The sequence below is a fragment of the Hyla sarda genome, chromosome 2 (assembly GCF_029499605.1).
Source record: "Hyla sarda isolate aHylSar1 chromosome 2, aHylSar1.hap1, whole genome shotgun sequence".
NCBI lineage: Eukaryota > Metazoa > Chordata > Amphibia > Anura > Hylidae > Hyla > Hyla sarda.
In genome coordinates this window covers 430,330,381-430,347,480 of record NC_079190.1, presented here as the reverse complement: position 1 = coordinate 430,347,480, position 17,100 = coordinate 430,330,381, and the positions used below count along the sequence as shown (strand labels likewise).

General features: G+C 43.2%; 1 protein-coding gene across 2 annotated transcripts in view; it reads right to left on the bottom strand.

The window, feature by feature from the left end:
• FLOT2 (flotillin 2) overlaps nucleotides 1-17,100 on the bottom strand; it is a 57,497-nt gene that overhangs the window by 9,019 nt on the left and 31,378 nt on the right. For both annotated transcript variants that reach the window (XM_056559062.1, XM_056559060.1), the window contains exons 4-8: nucleotides 11,177-11,300; nucleotides 5,269-5,387; nucleotides 5,026-5,139; nucleotides 4,807-4,926; nucleotides 1,766-1,980 (exon numbers count right to left, since the gene is read on the bottom strand). In XM_056559062.1, coding sequence (XP_056415037.1) covers nucleotides 1,766-1,980; nucleotides 4,807-4,926; nucleotides 5,026-5,139; nucleotides 5,269-5,387; nucleotides 11,177-11,300 — 692 coding nt within the window. The remainder of the gene's footprint in view (nucleotides 1-1,765; nucleotides 1,981-4,806; nucleotides 4,927-5,025; nucleotides 5,140-5,268; nucleotides 5,388-11,176; nucleotides 11,301-17,100) is intronic.

The following is a 17,100-nucleotide window of genomic DNA, read 5'->3' as shown; positions in this document are numbered from 1 at the left end:
GGACTGCCCTGCAGAACACACTGTACTCGGAGGATGGCCCCCCACTCCGAGCACACAGATCCAAAACTCTCCTCCACTGGCGCCCAGACACCCCCTCCCCAAAGGGGAGTGCCCCTTAGAGTCTGTAATGCCCACAGCACTCGGGGAATCGCCCCCCGAGCACACGGCGGCATAACTCACCTCTGGCACTTGGACACGCCCCCCCCACCACCCTGGGATGGTCCTGTAGTGCCAGAGCTGCCCACCATGAGCCCATCCTGCCCCTCCCCACCAGCAGGATGGGTGGGCTTCACATCTATTGCGCCCACAGCCATCTTTGACGCCATGCTATACACCCCATGCTGGCCCTCTTCCACTATAGAAACAGGGTATGGAAGTCTGGGGGGCCCAGCAGCCTGAACCAACTTCACAGCTGGCCCAGACTGCTGGAAAGGACAAAACACAAAAGACACAGTTTCTTGGACTTTCTGCTTCTTTTTCCTTTTCTTTACTAAATCATCCTTTCCAAGATCTTCACCAAAGACAAAATCTACCAAGCGGGTAGGTGACTCCTGCTGCACAATAGCTTTCAACAAACCTCCACTGACCAGGTCCTCTTCACCGCTATCCTCCATCTCACCATCACTGGAAGGTAACACCACTTGATAGGGATCAGGGTAGCTATTTTTTTTGAGGGGGGCTGGGGGTCACATGCACTAGGGGCGACATCCCCCTCACTCTCCACAGCTTTACTAACACCAGACTCTCCGTCACCTTCCTCCCCTCCATTTTCCACCTCACTGCTGTCTGCACATGCTTGCATGTCTTTAAACCTGTCATCATTAGACAGTTTTACTTTAAAGATCCCTGCACACCCAGCGATGTTTGTTTTAACCTCCTTCACCTCAGCCACCTCTATCTTTAGTGCATGCACCTGAGCAGTAAACCTCTGCCTCTTACCTCCAGAGGCATGGTCAGCCTGGTAACGTGAAAACTTCAGGTCTTCCCTCAGGCTCCTAAGTTTTCTGCCTAGTTCTTCATACTCAGAAATCTTTGCCTGGATCCGCGACCCATAAGTCGCCAGAGACTCTCTTGGACCCTGCATTGCTGGAGTTCATGAGAGACATTGCTGGAGTTCTGGAATAGAAGAAGGTCCGCTGCTCTTGCCAGTAGCCTTGCACCCTTCCGATTTGGACAGGGGAGCGGGCGCCACATTTCTGTGGGCCCTGCTGGAATGTCTCTCCCCGGCTGTAAACACTGTCTTCCCCCCTCTCGCCAGCCGGGAACGAGAGGTAGAAGCTCGGAGCTCCCGGGGCTCCATGCAGGAAAGCCCTTCCCAGGAGGCTGCCACACTCCTGGGAAAGGCTGATGAAACACCTGATCTGCTCTGTGTGGAAGTCTGGAGGAGCTCAAAAATGGACACACCCAACACTATGCTCACATTGAACTTCTCTGGGCTGTGTGTAGCAGAGTGTGGGAGTAAGTTCTCCCCTGTATGGCTTCAGATGATGTCACACCTGCTGGGGAACGCCCCTTCCCAGTCTGTGAATCTGACAGACTGAGCAGAAAGTACAGAGCAATATCAAGGTAGAAAATGAAAAAATAATAAAAACAAAAGGCAAGGGGTGGTTTGTCATGATGAACTGGGAGGTTTATAAAATTTAACAAGATCCTGACATGTACTCTAAGTGCTTCTCTCTGCACTAAAAATCTATGTCTGGTTGCTGCAAGGTGAATAAATACACAGAAAGGCAAGTCTGTATATGCAAAAGAAAGAAACACTCACTTGTCTCCTTCAGCGATCTGCTGCATCCTGTAAGCCTCGGCTTCTGCTGGTCTCCTCACCATGGCAATCAGCTCCTTGTCCATACGGATAACTTCTTTCTCCTCAATGTCAATTTGTTTCCTACGCTGAACAACCTCAATCTCAATTTCTTCCTGACGAATCTTCTGCTGTTCTTTAGCGGCCTGCAACTCGTAGGCCAGCTGAGCTTCCGCTTTCTATACAACAATGAAATGAAGGTGCAGGTTACAGTACAGTCCATGCTCTGTATGATACAATACTATAATAATATACACTTTATACAGCCATTGTAGACTCACAATGATCAATGTTTACATACTGCATTCACCCTCTTCACCTTCTCTGATCGGGTATTCTGTACACAAAGAACTTGTCAGTAGAATCCACCAGCTTAGTCAGCCTCGTTGCCAATGTTGACATTTGCTTCTAAGCCCTTGAAGGGTTGTTCTCTCATAAAGTGATGGCAGCGTTGCGTCCCTATTACCTGAACAGGCAAGTGGTGGGAAGCACAGCTGTGCAGGAAAACTCATGCTTGGACCCCCACAGATCATAAAGTGATAGCATATCCTGTTGATTCTATGGAATACCCCTTTAACGCCTTAAGGAATCAGCGTTTTTAAGTTTTAGCATTTTCGCTTTTTCCTCCTTACCTTAAAAATCATAACCCTTTCAATTTTCCAACTAAAAATCCATATCATGGCTTATTTTTTGCGCCACCAATTCTACTTTGCAGTGACATCAATCATTTTACCCCAAAATCTACAGCGAAACCAAAATAAAAATCATTGTGCAACAAAATTGAAGAAAAAAACAAAACGCCATTTTGTAACTTTTGTTGGCTTCCATTTCTACGCAGTACATTTTTCGGTAAAAATTACACCATATCTTTATTCTGTAGGTCCATATGATTAAAATGATACCCTACCTATATAGGTTTGATTTGGTCTTGCTTCTGGAGAAAATCATAACTACAGGCACGAAAATTAATACATTTAAAAATGTCCACTTTTTTATTTTTCCGAATACGGGGATGTATGAGGGCTCATTTTTTGCACCGTGATCTGAAGTTTTTATAGGTACCATTTTTGTTTTGATTGGACTTTTTGATCGCCTTTTTAATCATTTTTTTATGGCATAAAGTGACCAAAAATACGCTATTTTGGACTTTTTTACGTGTACGCCATTGACCGTGCGGTTAATTAATGATTTATTTTTATAGTTTGGACATTTACGCACAGGGGAATACCACATATGTTTATATTTATTGACATAATTTATTTTTTTTAAATAAAAAAAAAAAAAAGGAGGGCGATTCAAACTTTTATTTAGGAAGGGGTTAAATCACATTTATTACTTTTTTTTTTTTAAACACTTTTTTTTGCAATTTTATAGCCCCCATAGGGGACTATAACATGCATTACATTGATTGCAGGCACTGATTAATGCTATGCCATAGCATTGCATTGATCAGTGTTTTCGGTGGTCAATTGCTCAAGCCTGGATCTCAGGCTTGGAGCAATCAATCGCCGATCGGACACGCAGGAGGCAGGTAAGGGACCCTTCTGCTGCGTTCTAGCTGATCGGGACAGCAAATTTTTCAACTTTAGAGGCAGCGATCAACTTTGATCGCTGCGTCTAAAGGGTTAATAGCGCACATGACCGCGCGCGCGCTATTAGTTATGGGTCCCGGCTTCCATTAGTCGCCGGGACAGACGCAATATGACACGGGGTCACCGCAAAATATCGCAGGCCCAGGGTGTACAGGTACGTCCTGTGTCCTTAAGGAGTTAAAGGAACACTAGGAAATCTGTGCATAAGGCTAGTGAAAGGCCTGAGGGGCTGGGATACAACACCAAATCCACTGTTCTTTGATGACTGGAGCAAATCTCGTTTTTCAGACCAGTGCTACTTAACACTGTTACGAGAACGTACCCTATTACATCCATATACAGCTAGGCATTTATAGTGACACAATCAGAGATGGCGCACCCCTTTTATAACTGCAAAGTATAAATGTGGCCTAAGAGTTATCAGGACCACAACAGATTCTCCAGGATGCAACAAATATCACCATCCTCGCACAGAGTGTCTATTAGAGATGAGCGAACTTACAGTAAATTCGATTCGTCACGAACTTCTCGGCTCGGTGGTTGCTGACTTTTCCTGCATAAATTAGTAAAGCTTTCAGGTGCTCCCATGGGCTGGAAAAGGTGGATACAGTCTTAGGAGACTCTCTCTTAGGACTGTATCCACCTTTTCCAGCCCACCGAAAAGCTGAACTAATTTATGCAGGAAAAGTCAGCAACCGCCGAGCTGAGAAGTTAGTGACGAATCGAATTTACTGTAAGTTCGCTCATCTCTAGTGTCTATGTTGCCTTACAGAACTCTAGTCCATTAAAAAAGAGGTTTTGAACATTGTTTTGCGCATACATTAAAAGGTACGTTCCCACAAAGGTAATTCCACGCTATTTAAAATCGGTGTTTATTTCACACAGAATTTGCTGACAAAATAAAGTGTCGGAAATCAAAGCCCCACTGGTCTATAGGAATTTGCTTGTGGATTTCACCGAAAGAATTACCATGTTCATTCTTTTGGGGGGGGACTCTGATGTGCAACAGAAATTCCTTAATGGAAATAAAAGCAATGTGAGGTTGCTGCATTCCGCAGTGTGAACATTACCCTATTGATGTCACTCACACTTTGTCAATTGTCAGTAGAGATGAGTGAACTTACAGTAAATTCGGTTCGTCACAAACTTCTCGGCTCGGCAGTTGATGACTTATCCTGCGTAAATTAGTTCAGCCTTCAGGTGCTCCGGTGGGCTGGAAAAGGTGGATACATTCCTAGGAAAGAGTCTACTAGGACTGTATCCACCTTTTCCAGCCCATCGGAGCACCTGAAAGCGGAACTAATTTATGCAGGAAAAGTCATCAACTGCCGAGCCGAGAAGTTCGTGACGAATCGAATTTACTGTAAGTTCACTCATCTCTAATTGTCAGCATTACATACACGCCGCTCTCACCTTAGTGTTCACTTCCTGGCTGAAGGCCGCCTTCTGCAGTTCATACGCTCGCTTTGAATCGGCCATTTTAGTATCGGACAGATATTTGATATCCAGCATTTCTTTCTTGCATGTGGCTTCCTGTCAGGCAAATGAAAGAACACATTAAATTACTTTGTAGAAACCTAAAAGCTACATATAATATTCTAAGCGCTCCAAATCCTCTGGTGGATTACGTACCCTAATGCCTGCATCTCTTTCTGCTTCAGCAACGCCAATGTCAGCATCTCTCTGAACAACAGCTGTTTGCGTTTTACCCAGGGAGCTTAAATACTCAACCTTGTCGTACACATCCTGCAGGAAGAAAATATGCATTACGGCCATTACGTGGGCTCAAAGTTCACAATACTTGTGAATGTGACATACAAGGTAAGTGAGAAAACTATACACTAAACAGCATTTACATTTTTCTTAAACTCTTACCTTAATGGTAAAGCTTAGGATTTCAATACCCATGCGGGCAACATCAGGAGCGGCCACTTCACGAACCAGCTTAGCAAACTGGTCTCTGTCCTGATAGATTTGTTCCACTGTCAGTGTACCTGAAGGAGAAGATACACATTGCAGTCATACTAAAAGTACACATAGATACCTATAAAGTACATAGAATAGAACATGCAGAACCATAAATAGCATAACTGTGTTAGGCTGGGTTCACACTACGTTTTCTCCCATACGGGAGCGCATACGGCAGGGGGGAGCTAAAACCTCGCGCTCCCGTATGCCTTCGTATGCGCTCCCGCATGTCATTCATTTCAATGAGCCGGCCGGAGTGAAACGTTCGGTCGGCTCATTTTTGCGCCGTATGCGCTTTTACAACCGGACCTAAAACTGTGGTCAACCACGGTTTGAGGTCCGGTTGTAAAAGCGCATACGGCGCAAAAATGAGCCGACCGGACCGAACGTTTCACTCCGGCCGGCTCATTGAAATGAATGACATACGGGAGCGCATACGGTCACATACGGGAGCGCGAGCTTTTAGCTCCCCCCTGCCGTATGCGCTCCCGTATGGGAGAAAACGTAGTGTGAACCCAGCCTTAGATGCAAAAATCTTCATTATGTAACAATGCCTCAAAGAGGTCCATTATATATTTTATGGCCTCTATTCACCTGACATCAGGCATGTTACCAGAATAAAAAAAAGTTATGATTCTATAAAAATTTCCTTATGCTTGACCTCCTTAAAAATAAAACAACTTGTTATACTGGTTGGGCGATAGCCGTGATCTACAACAATTCCCTTGGTTTTATGAGGGCTAACCGTTGTTTTTTTGGCGTTAGCCCATCCTAACATTTAACATACATGTACATCATAATTGTAAAATGGGGTGTATGAAGCAGGCTGGGAAGCTGAGGCGGCTCCATACACAGCAGGTACCAACTATTATACAGCTGACGCCTGCTCGTAACCTCTTATATACTGAAGTTGGAAGTGGTTAAAGCGCAACTGTCATGGATATTGTACCAGACTAATACCATGATAGTATAGATCAGTGGTCTCCAACCTGCGGACCTCCAGATGTTGCAAAACTACAACTCCCAGCATGCCCGGACAGCCGTTGGCTGTCCGGGCATGCTGGGAGTTGTAGTTTTGCAACATCTGGAGGTCCGCAGGTTGAAGAGGACTGGTATAGATGATAAAACTTGTAATGCAGCTATACCTTTGGCTGCTCTTTATCACACTTTATCAGTCAGAAAAGCTTTATTGTGCGGTCAGCAACAGTCAGATAGGAGTGGCCAGGGTTCGCAATGCCCCACCTCCGCCACGCCTATCCCCTGTAAGTGAATGCTGGGACCACTGTGTGATTGACACACAGGTCCCCAGCGCAAGCGCCCTGATGTTCATGATGTGCGGGCCATGACTCCACTGAGCCTTTATAGATTATGTGCACCTTTAGGATATACACCCTGTTCCAAATTATTATGCAAATGATATTTAAGTGTCAAAAAGATTATTTAGTTTTTCACTTTAACTCATGGATGGTATTGTGTCTCAGGGCTCTTTTGATCACTGAAAATCTCGGACACCTGTGATAATTAGATTTAAGGAAAAACTACTAAAGGTGGGTGTTCCACATTAAGCAGACACCATTTTCAAGCAATATGGGGGAAGAAAAAGGATCTCTCTTCTGCCGAAAAGAGTGAAATAGTTCAATGCCTTGGATGAGATATGAAAACATTAAATATTTCACAAAAACTTAAGCTTGATCATCGCACTATTAAGAGATTTGTGGCTGATTCAGAGCACAGACGGGTTTGTGCAGATAAAGGCAAACTGAGGAAGATTTCTGCCACATCCATGCATCGGATCAAGAGAGCAGCTGCTTAAAATAGCATTACATAGCAGCAAACAGATATTTGAAGCTGCTGGTGCCTCTGGAGTCCCACTGACATCAAGGAGTAGAGTCCTCCAGAGTCTTGCAACTGTGCCTAAACCTTCTATTCGGCCATCACTAACCAATGCTCACAAGCAGAAACGGCTGCATTGGGCAACCCTGGATGGTCCAGATGGATGGAGTTGCAACAAGGCTGCAATGTCAGCAAGGCGGTGGTGGAGTCATGTTTTGGGCTGGTCGGCCCCTTTAGGGTCCCCGAAGGTGTAAAGATGACCTCTGCAAAGTATGTGGAGTTTCTGACTGACCAATTTCTTCCCTGGTACAGAAGAACTATTCTTTCCGTAATAAAAATCATCTTCATGCACGACAATGAGGCAAGGAATACCTTTGCATCAATGGCTGCTATGGGGATAAACGTAGAGAAAGTCATGGTGTGGCCTCCATCCTCCCCTGACCTCAATCCTATTGATAACCTTTGGAGCATCCTCAAGCAAAAGATCTATGAGGGTGGGAGGCAGTTTACATCCAAACAGCAGCTCTAGGAGGCTATTCTAACATTTTGCAAACAAATTCAAACAGAAACTGTCCAAAAACTCACAAGTTAAATGGATGCAAGACTTTTGAAGCTGCTATCAAATACAGGGTCCTATGTTAAAATGTAATGTGACCTGTTAAAATGTTAAAGTTAAAATATTGTTAAAAGTTTGATTGAAATAGCTTTTGATTTCGGTAAATATGCTGCAAACACAACAAATGACAATTTTCAGTTCTTTCCAACCTATTAAGTGTTCTGAAACTTACTGTGCGTAATAATTTGGAACATGGGCATTGTAAGTTTTTTTTATGTAAAAAAAAAATACTGTTATTAGAAGGTTTGTTTAATACAATTTTAATTGTACTCTTAATAATGAGAATTATGCTGACAGTTACTTACATCAATTATTTAAAAAAATGAGAAAAATATAATTTGCATAATAATTTGAAACAGGGTGTACAGTGCCTGTTCTCTTCTTTCTTCTCCTGGTGCTGGAGACGCGCTGCTTCTACTTTCACTAGAGGCAGAGAACTTGCTCGCTCCCTGCCTCTAGCACTGCACAGGCGGACAGCGCTGGTGGCAGAAAACGGGAGTGAGCACTTTCTCCAGAGAAGGGAGGGAGCGCTTTCTCTCTAGCAGAGAGAAAGTTCTCACTCCCATTGTCTGCAACCAGCCCCGTGCGCCTGTGCAGTGCTAGAGGCAGGGAGCGAGCGGGCTGCCTCTAGTGAAAGTAGAAGCTGCACGTCTCTGGCAACAGGAGAAGAAAGAAGAGGAGTACGGGCACTGTATATCATAAAGGTGCACATAATAATATGTGAAGGCTCAGTGGAGTCACGCCGGACCACACATCATGAACATCGGGGGGGGCTTGTGCTGGGGACTTGTGTGTCAATCACACAGCGGTCCCAGCGCTCACTTACAGGGGATAGGCGTGGCAGTGGGGCATTGCGAACCCTGGCCACGCCTATTCGACTGTTGCTAACCGCACCATAAAATTTCTATTTTCTGGCTGATAAAGAGCAGCCAAAGGTATAGCTGCATTTTAAGTTTTATCATCTATACTATCATGGTATTTGTCTGGGGGGGGGTTACAATATCCATGACAGTTGCACTTTAAATTAGTCTCAGTACACTATGTGGTACATTAAATGGTACAATAAAAAATAAGTAGTTCAGCAGCAAAAGAGCCCTCAAAGGGCTATATCAACATTAAAAAAAATAATGCTATGGTGCTTAAAAGACATGGCTGGATAAAAAAAAATAATAATAATAATAATAAAACAAAAATAGAGAAACAGGAACATAGCTGCACAGCCACTATTTGTATTTTAATCTACTTGCTTCTCAGCATAATTTAAATGGGCACTGTCATGAATTTTTTTTTTTTGATATGTTGTAGTACTTAAGTACTACAACATATCTCTAATATACCTTTACAAAAAAAATGCTTTTAAAACATTTTAAAAGCAATTTGAAATTCAGCCACTAGGGGTCGCCCTCCTAGTGGCCGAATGCAGTGCGGAGGGACGTCACTGCAAAATTCCGACTGATTCCGGCAGGGCAGTCAGTCATAATTTTGCGCAGGCGCAGGAACATCCAGGGCTGTGCATCGGCTCCCCGCACTCGCCGACGGCCCTGCTGCAAGGCACGGGGGGGAATTGGGTGGTACTCACCGAGCGGCAGGAAGAGGCTCCCTCGCACCCGTCCCTCCCGCATCAGCTCCCGGCTCACTCCTTCCCCCATGAAGCTCCTGTCCTGGGCGGCGGCAGCCAGCAGAGCCCCGGGCGGGGGGTGGACCTGGTGCAGGGAGAAGTGCAGCTGGAAGGGGCTCCGCATGTCCTTCAGCAGCCGCCTGAGGGGAGTCCTGTGCTCCAGGGACCACAGGGGCCCCTCCGGCTCCACTCCGGTGTAGCTGCCGCTTTCCATGACCGGGCTCCGGCTCAGCTCCAGCTCCCCGCCACTGTCCGCCCAGTACAGAGCCACGGAGGTTGCCTTCCAATACAGGGTGCCTCCAGTTGTTTTACCACTACAACTCCCAGCATGCCCTGACAGCTAATAGATGTCAGGGCATGCTGGGAGTTGTAGTGGTGAAACAGCTGGAGGCACCCTGTTTGGAGAACTAAGGGTGGAAGTTGCCCCCCCCCCCCCCCCAGCAGGCATCAGTGACAAAAAAACAAAAAACAAAGGCAGGGATAGGGATAGAAGGGCAAAAGGCAGGGACAGAAAAAAAAAAAAAAAAAATGATGGTGGGAGCTACCCTTTAAAAAACTAACGGGTTGTTGATCAAAAAATACAAGCCCACTCGCCACGTCAAGGCCACCTCGTTAGAGTGGGTCCCTAACCTAACACTGGCATATCGTCGGGCAGTGACCACTGCCTCCGTGACACCAAGCCCACAGGGGGAATGACCCAGCGTCCAGGCAGCCCAACTGATGCCAGACCAAGCCCCCGGCTCCACCCCACAGACAAAGCATCACAGCTACAATGGCCGCCACCGAGCACCACACCAGTGTGAACACCTACCATGTGCTGGGAGAATGCTAGGAGGAAACCCATATGCAGTCTCCTGCTAATTAAAAATGCCTGGGTCGAATGGGTGGAGTGCTTGCAGGGAGCACATGCTAGGTGTTCACACTGGTTTCAGCCATTGTAGCTGTGATGCCTTCTCTGTGGCGTGGCCCAGAGCCGGGGACTTGGTCGGGCAGCAGAGGGGGCTGCCTGGTCACTAGGTTGTTCCTCCTGTAGACTTGGTGTCACGGAGGCGGTGGTGGCTGCCCGACGCCACGCCAGTATTAGGTTAGGGAACCACTCTGACTAAGTGGCCTTGACGTGGCGAGTGGGCTTGTACTGTTTGATCAAAATGTAAACTATAAAATATTTGTACCTTAATTATACACCTTCAGCCCTGGGTGCTCAGCCCTTACACAAGAGCAGAAGGGTACGATGTGCATACTTTTGGTGTTTAAAAAAAAATTAAAAAAAATTAAAAAATCACGGAGGAGCCAAAACATTAGGTCCCATTCAAACTTCCAGGCAGTTTCCACTTTCAGCAGCCTCTTCCGGAACATTAAACGCCAACCCATTTACTACAGCCCAGTCACGCAACTTCTATGGCAGGTTCTGCAGGAAGATTCTGGCAGAATCAAATTCCTTGTCGAAAGTTCCACAATGGAATTCGGACATATAAACTGTGCAGCAGAAGCCCATTGGAAATCAAGCGAACATCCACACAAGGCATAAAGACACATTAGACAGTTGCACCATCACCTCCTGCATGGTTTTCTAGCACAATCAGGGAATGGGATATCCTATTTCGTATAGTGTAACATCTTGCTGCCACGTGTAAATATTGCCTAAATCTGCCCTCAGATGTAACAATTGTCATGGATTAGAATGGAACAACAACAACATGACCCAGATGTCCAAGAGAATAATAAACAAAATAAAAACGAATACTTACCAAGAATAGATCGCAAATGGCCTTCCAGTGTTTGTAGGACGACATTCTTAATCTCATGGGCATTTTTTCCAAGAAACTGTTCACATGCCATTGCTAGAAGTTCACGCTCAGTCATTATTTTCACCTAAAAAAAGAAGTTTCCTTGTATATACTTAATATATCTGTTTTATACAATCAAAATTAGTCTAGAACACAGCCAGACAGCCAAAAGATTTTTTCAAATCTAATAATTCTCAGCACAGCTCCACCTTGCAGCTAAAGAAATAGATTTCATCATTGGCCATTCTGTTTCTGCCAGCCTATAATCTGTTCACCGGTTGTACATTGTGGCCAAGTCTGCAGGTGGAAAGGGCAGCCATAGCTGCATGAAGTGTCCACAGGCACCAACTATCACACCAGTGCCGTCCTACTACCTACCTATAGCTGCATGAATGTCTGTGTTGTCAAGACTAAGGCTATATGGCAACTTTGGTTGCAATATATAAAGATCGCAAAGTTACACTGCAAAGACGTGTACTAAATGTCAATGTGATGCGATTGCAACATGAAGTGGCCCGGTAACCAAATTTGATGGATTTTTGTGGCTGGAGGGGTCAATTATCTAATAAGGCCAAGTTCACAAGGCAGAATGTCCGCATGGAAACTCTCTGTGCGGACATTCTGCAAACCGCGGGCGCCTGCATAACATGCCAGTGCTAAGACCACTCGGAAATGCACACTCTCAATAGACGGCAATGCATTTCTGTGCGGACTCCATAGAAACATTAAGCATGTACAATGTTTTTGCGGACACTGGAATCAGAATTTACGCCAGAGCATCTGATGCGGAAATGTTGCCGACTGCACAATGCAGCGGAATCCCATTGCTGCAGAACCTCCATGCAGGATTCCGCAGAGAAATTCTGCCGTGTGAACATAGCCTAAGAGGTATGTGCGGGTTCAGGGTCAGACGCTTGATACAGCCATGTCCATACCTTATACCAGTGTTTCCCAACCAGTCCGCCTACCTGTTGCAAAACTACAACAACTGGAGTCACACTGGTGGGAAACCATGCCTCATACCCTAAAACCTGCTGACAGGTCTGCTTTCAAGGGGTACTCCCCTGGAAAACTTTTTTTTTTTAATCAACTGGTACCAGAAAGTTAAACAGATTTGAAAATTACTTAATCCTTCCAGTGTTTATCAGATGCTATATGCTCAACAGGAAGTTCTTTTCTTTTTGAATTTCCTTTGTCTAACACAGTGCTCTCTGCTGACACCTCTGTCCATTTTAGGAACTGTCAGGAGCAGAATAGGTTTACTACGGGGATTTGCTCCTACTCTGGACAGTTCCTAAAATGGACAGAGGTGTCAGCAGAGAGCACTGTGGTCAGACAGAAAGGAAATTCAAAAAGAAAAGAACTTCCTCTGGAGCATACAGAAGCTGATAAGTACTAGAAGGATTAAGATTTTTAAATAGAAGTAATTTACACATCTGTTTAACTTTCTGGCACCAGTTGATAAAAAAAACAAAATGTTTCCCAGGGGAGTACCCCTTTAAGAGATGCAAAATTCACCAGGCAAGGTTTTAATCCAGTATAGTCACTTCCAGGACACAAATCTAGTAGGTTGGTAAGCACCATATTTCAAAATAAAATACAATTACTAAACAGTAAGTATTCATTTAAATATAATATACATTTTAGATAATACATCCAAAACTGTTGAAAAGATTGCTGGTCCAGGCTTTTTCTCCAGGCCATTTTAGAGCATGCAACAAATGTGCACATAAACTTACATGTGAGAAGAAAGAGAAACAAAAACATGTCTGCAAACTATCTACTACCTGTTAAGTACATGAAATAAGGTTAGGATATTATTTATGTATTGACAGACACCATCTATATGGAAACCAGAGTAGCTACACGTAGAATTATTAACTGTAACACATGGAAGTTGTAATTCAGAATATTAAGGACAATGAATACATTAACGTATAACAATCCTAGGGCAAAGACATTTTTTCTTAAAAAGTCAATACATACAATAAAGGGTTACTGTTATTTAGTACAACTTTTTACATTTAATCGAGACATGTGAAAAGTTTAGACTGCACTGCAGCCGCAGTCCTGAGACCCTAAAGCGCATGGCAGCGCTCTTCACTATCTGGCCGCCACCAGACCGGACTGATGAGCTCCATTATAGTCTATTGAGCGCAGTCAGACAAGCTTTTCACCGGCTATAACTCACAGGTAAAATGGTTCTTAGGACTGAGACCCAGTGCAATCTTAACTTTTCACATGCCTGGATGACATGTCAAAATTTTACTAAAGGACAGTAACTCTTCTAGACAATATCCCATGTGGCAAGATGCTTTCTGTTAGCAGACATTTACATTGTATGCAGAAAAGAACAAAGAACATACATCAACATAATCATCATTAATGGAGTATTTGATCATTTATTTGATATATTAAAGGGGTATTCCAGGCAAAAACTTTTTTATATATATATATATATATATATATATATATATATATATATATATATATATATATATATATATATATATATATATATATATATATATATCTCAACTGGCTCCGGAAAGTTAAACAGATTTGTAAATTACTTCTATTAAAAAATCTTAATCCTTCCAATAGTTATTAGCTTCTGAAGTTTTCTGTCTAACTGCTCAATGATGATGTCACGTCCCGGGAGCTGTGCATGATGGGAAAATATCCCCATAGGAGCTGGACAGCTCCCGGGACATGAGTCATCAGAAAGCAGTTAGACAGAAAACAGCAACTCAACTTCAGAAGCTAATAACTATTGGAAGGATTAAGATTTTTTAATAGAAGTAATTTACAAATCTGTTTAACTTTTCGGAGCCAGTTGATGTATAAAAAAAGTTTTTGCCTGGAATACCCCTTTAAGGCTACATGCATGTGACCATATTACAGATCAGTGTTGTATAGATCCATAATAAGGTGCTGAAAAAAAAATATATATAATTTCCAATACTGCACCTATGGCGCCTCATATTTCAAATGAAGACCGAGGTGTTATTTTTTTTTCTTATCATGGAGTCATGCAAAAACAGAGTTATGTTCTACCACGTGCCATTCTACAAAAGGTAATTTAAGATTACCATTGCATCAAGGAGAGACTACTATGTCACAAGGAATGTAAACATGGCAGTATAAAGAGTGTCTAGTGCTCTGCATGAATAAACTGTAGACCATAGGGTGGACTCGCATGCTGTGATGATCGAAGTTCCATTGGGCAGCTCATGGATTTAAAGGGGTATTCAGGTGGAAAAAAAAGTTTTTTTAAATCAACTGGTGCCAGAAAGTTAAACAGATTTGTAAAATGACCTACTATTTAAAAATCTTAATCCTTCCAGTACTTATCCGCTGCTGTATGCTCCAGAAGAAGTTCTTTTCTTTTTGAATTTCTTTTCTGTCTAACCACAGTGCTCTCTGCTGACACCTCCATCCATATCAGGAACTGTCCAGAGCAGGAGAAAATCCCCCATAGCAAACCTCTCCTGCTCTGGACAGTTCCCGACATGGACAGAGGTGTCAGCAGAGAGCACTGTGGTCAGACAAAAAAGAAATTCAAAAAGAAAAGAACTTCCTCTGGAGCATACAGCAGCTGATAAGTACTGGAAGGATTAAGATTTTTTAAATAGAAGTAATTTACAAATCTGTTTAATTTTCTGGCACCAGTTGATATAAAAAAAAAAAATAAAATTGTTTAATTCAGATGATTGGTAAAGTTGCAGAAATTTCTGAAACAAAATTTTTCACATGTGAATCCACCCTTAGGGTACATTCACACGTGCATATTTTGCTACCTATTGAAGCAAAACATCCGCAGCAAAAAATATGCACACGTGAACATACCCTTAGGGTACGTTCAGAGGAGCAGATCCACAGCGTATTTTACAGTGCAGATCTGCCGCCGAAGGACCCCTACAGGAAGCGACACTAAGCCGCTACGAGCAGACACGGTGCTGCGATGTGTGAGTCGCCGCGCATGCGCGGTGTACTCGCACGCACTGCGGCCGCTCGTCCTGCTCCGAGCTAGGCCAAGAGCAGCCCCCTGTAGGGGTCCTTCGGTGACGGATCCGCAGCGTAAAATACACTGGATCCACTCTTCTGAACGTACCCTTAGGATGTGTTTGCACTGCAGTTTTTGAGCCAATGCCAAAAATGGATCCATGAGAAAGGAGAAGTACAAGTCCTTCCTTTATATCTCCCATTCCTTTTGAATACACTTCTGGTTTTTGCCAGGCAAAAATTGAGCCAACTGGAGTCACTATTTGACCCCGGTTGACTCATTCAAATGAATGAGACGTGGGCTGGGTTCGCCAGGGATATGGTAGTGGCTGGTTTTGACATTTCCCCACCGGGAACGTGGTGTGAATGCACCCTTAAAAGATACACTCATTGTGCTATTCCTAGTGAAGGGCCTGATGTGCATCAGACAGATAACAACAAAGAGAATGCCAGTGTCATTACACGCTACTTGGGTCCTGTACTAAGCATAAGACAATTCATCAATTTTGACCAGATCTAATGCAATTTTGATGGTTTTCTAATTATGCTCATTCGGGAGGACCAGAATATATATTTCTATAGACTTCCATTGCTTTGTCTTTTGTTTACTTAAGTGTGAACATTTCAACCAGTTATGTGGTCTGATCTGTTGACTTGGATGTTCATAACTTCTCTTCTAGAAGGTCTGGTGTGTGACGTACAGAACTGTATACAGATCCCATCCCTAAGCGCAATTTTGCACTAGATGAATTTAGTCTGGATGCAATAAATTCACACAGAAGAATGTAATAATTTTAAAAAGGATTTACCACAAATAGATTTTACATGGATTTCCTAAGCTAAAGAAAAAAAATCTAATTTAAAATCCACACTTGCAAGTTTATTTGGAGATTTTGACTTCTCCACTGAAGTCAATGAGTAAATTCCACAACAAAGCCATGAACATTATGTATCTGAAGTGGACAAGTTGCAAATCCGCACCACACCAACTTCTGTGCATATTTTTTTCTTCACTGGAACTCTAAGAATCCATGAAAACATTTAATCGTCACTAATGTTTCAACAAACTGCCATGTGTACATGATCAGTAGCACTATTTGTGACCATTATATAACTTTATTTGGGATATTTAGTGGTCACTTAGGTAAAGTGTGTAGACTAAGCACCATGATATAAGCTTCAGGAACACAAAAGAGGGGATCTTGCTCTACTTTGTCGCTATATACGCCTCAAAAAGCAGCAGCATAAAGGACATTATAGAGCTGTTCTGGGGGGTGGGGGTCTAATACAGTAAATTCATGTACTCTCTTTACAGTCTGTTTGCTTCTGGTTCTCTTCAATCAGTCCCCCCCCCCAGCTCCCTTCTTAGACTTGTATGGGTAGCATGTAATCTGATCTTTTAGTAAGCCGCTAGTGCCCTTAGTTTAATAATGGTAGAAAGGGGGCAGGAAACGAGGCTGATAAAAGAAAGAAGCATTTTTCTTAGATAAGATATATTGCACAATTTTGCATGTACTATTGATTTGTTGAAATGTGCCTAAAGAAATCTAAAAAGATTTAAAACCAATTTTTACTGGAAAATGCTATTCAATGCAATGTATAAAATGCATTTGTGGATAATAACATAATGCTTTGTTTTTGGCCAAGAACAGTTCTTAAATTATTTATTTATATTCACCAAGACGATATGCAGTTGCTGTAAGTGAGATCAGCATGAAATGCAGCCTAGATAGCATTGTAGTACTGTAGCACTACTAGGAAGTTATTTTAAATATGCATACATGGACCAGTCAATATTCGTACAACATAAATAGTTTTTTTTTTTTTCCATTTTATGCTATGGATGTTCTTGAAAAGACCTGACATGCCAACTTGTCATG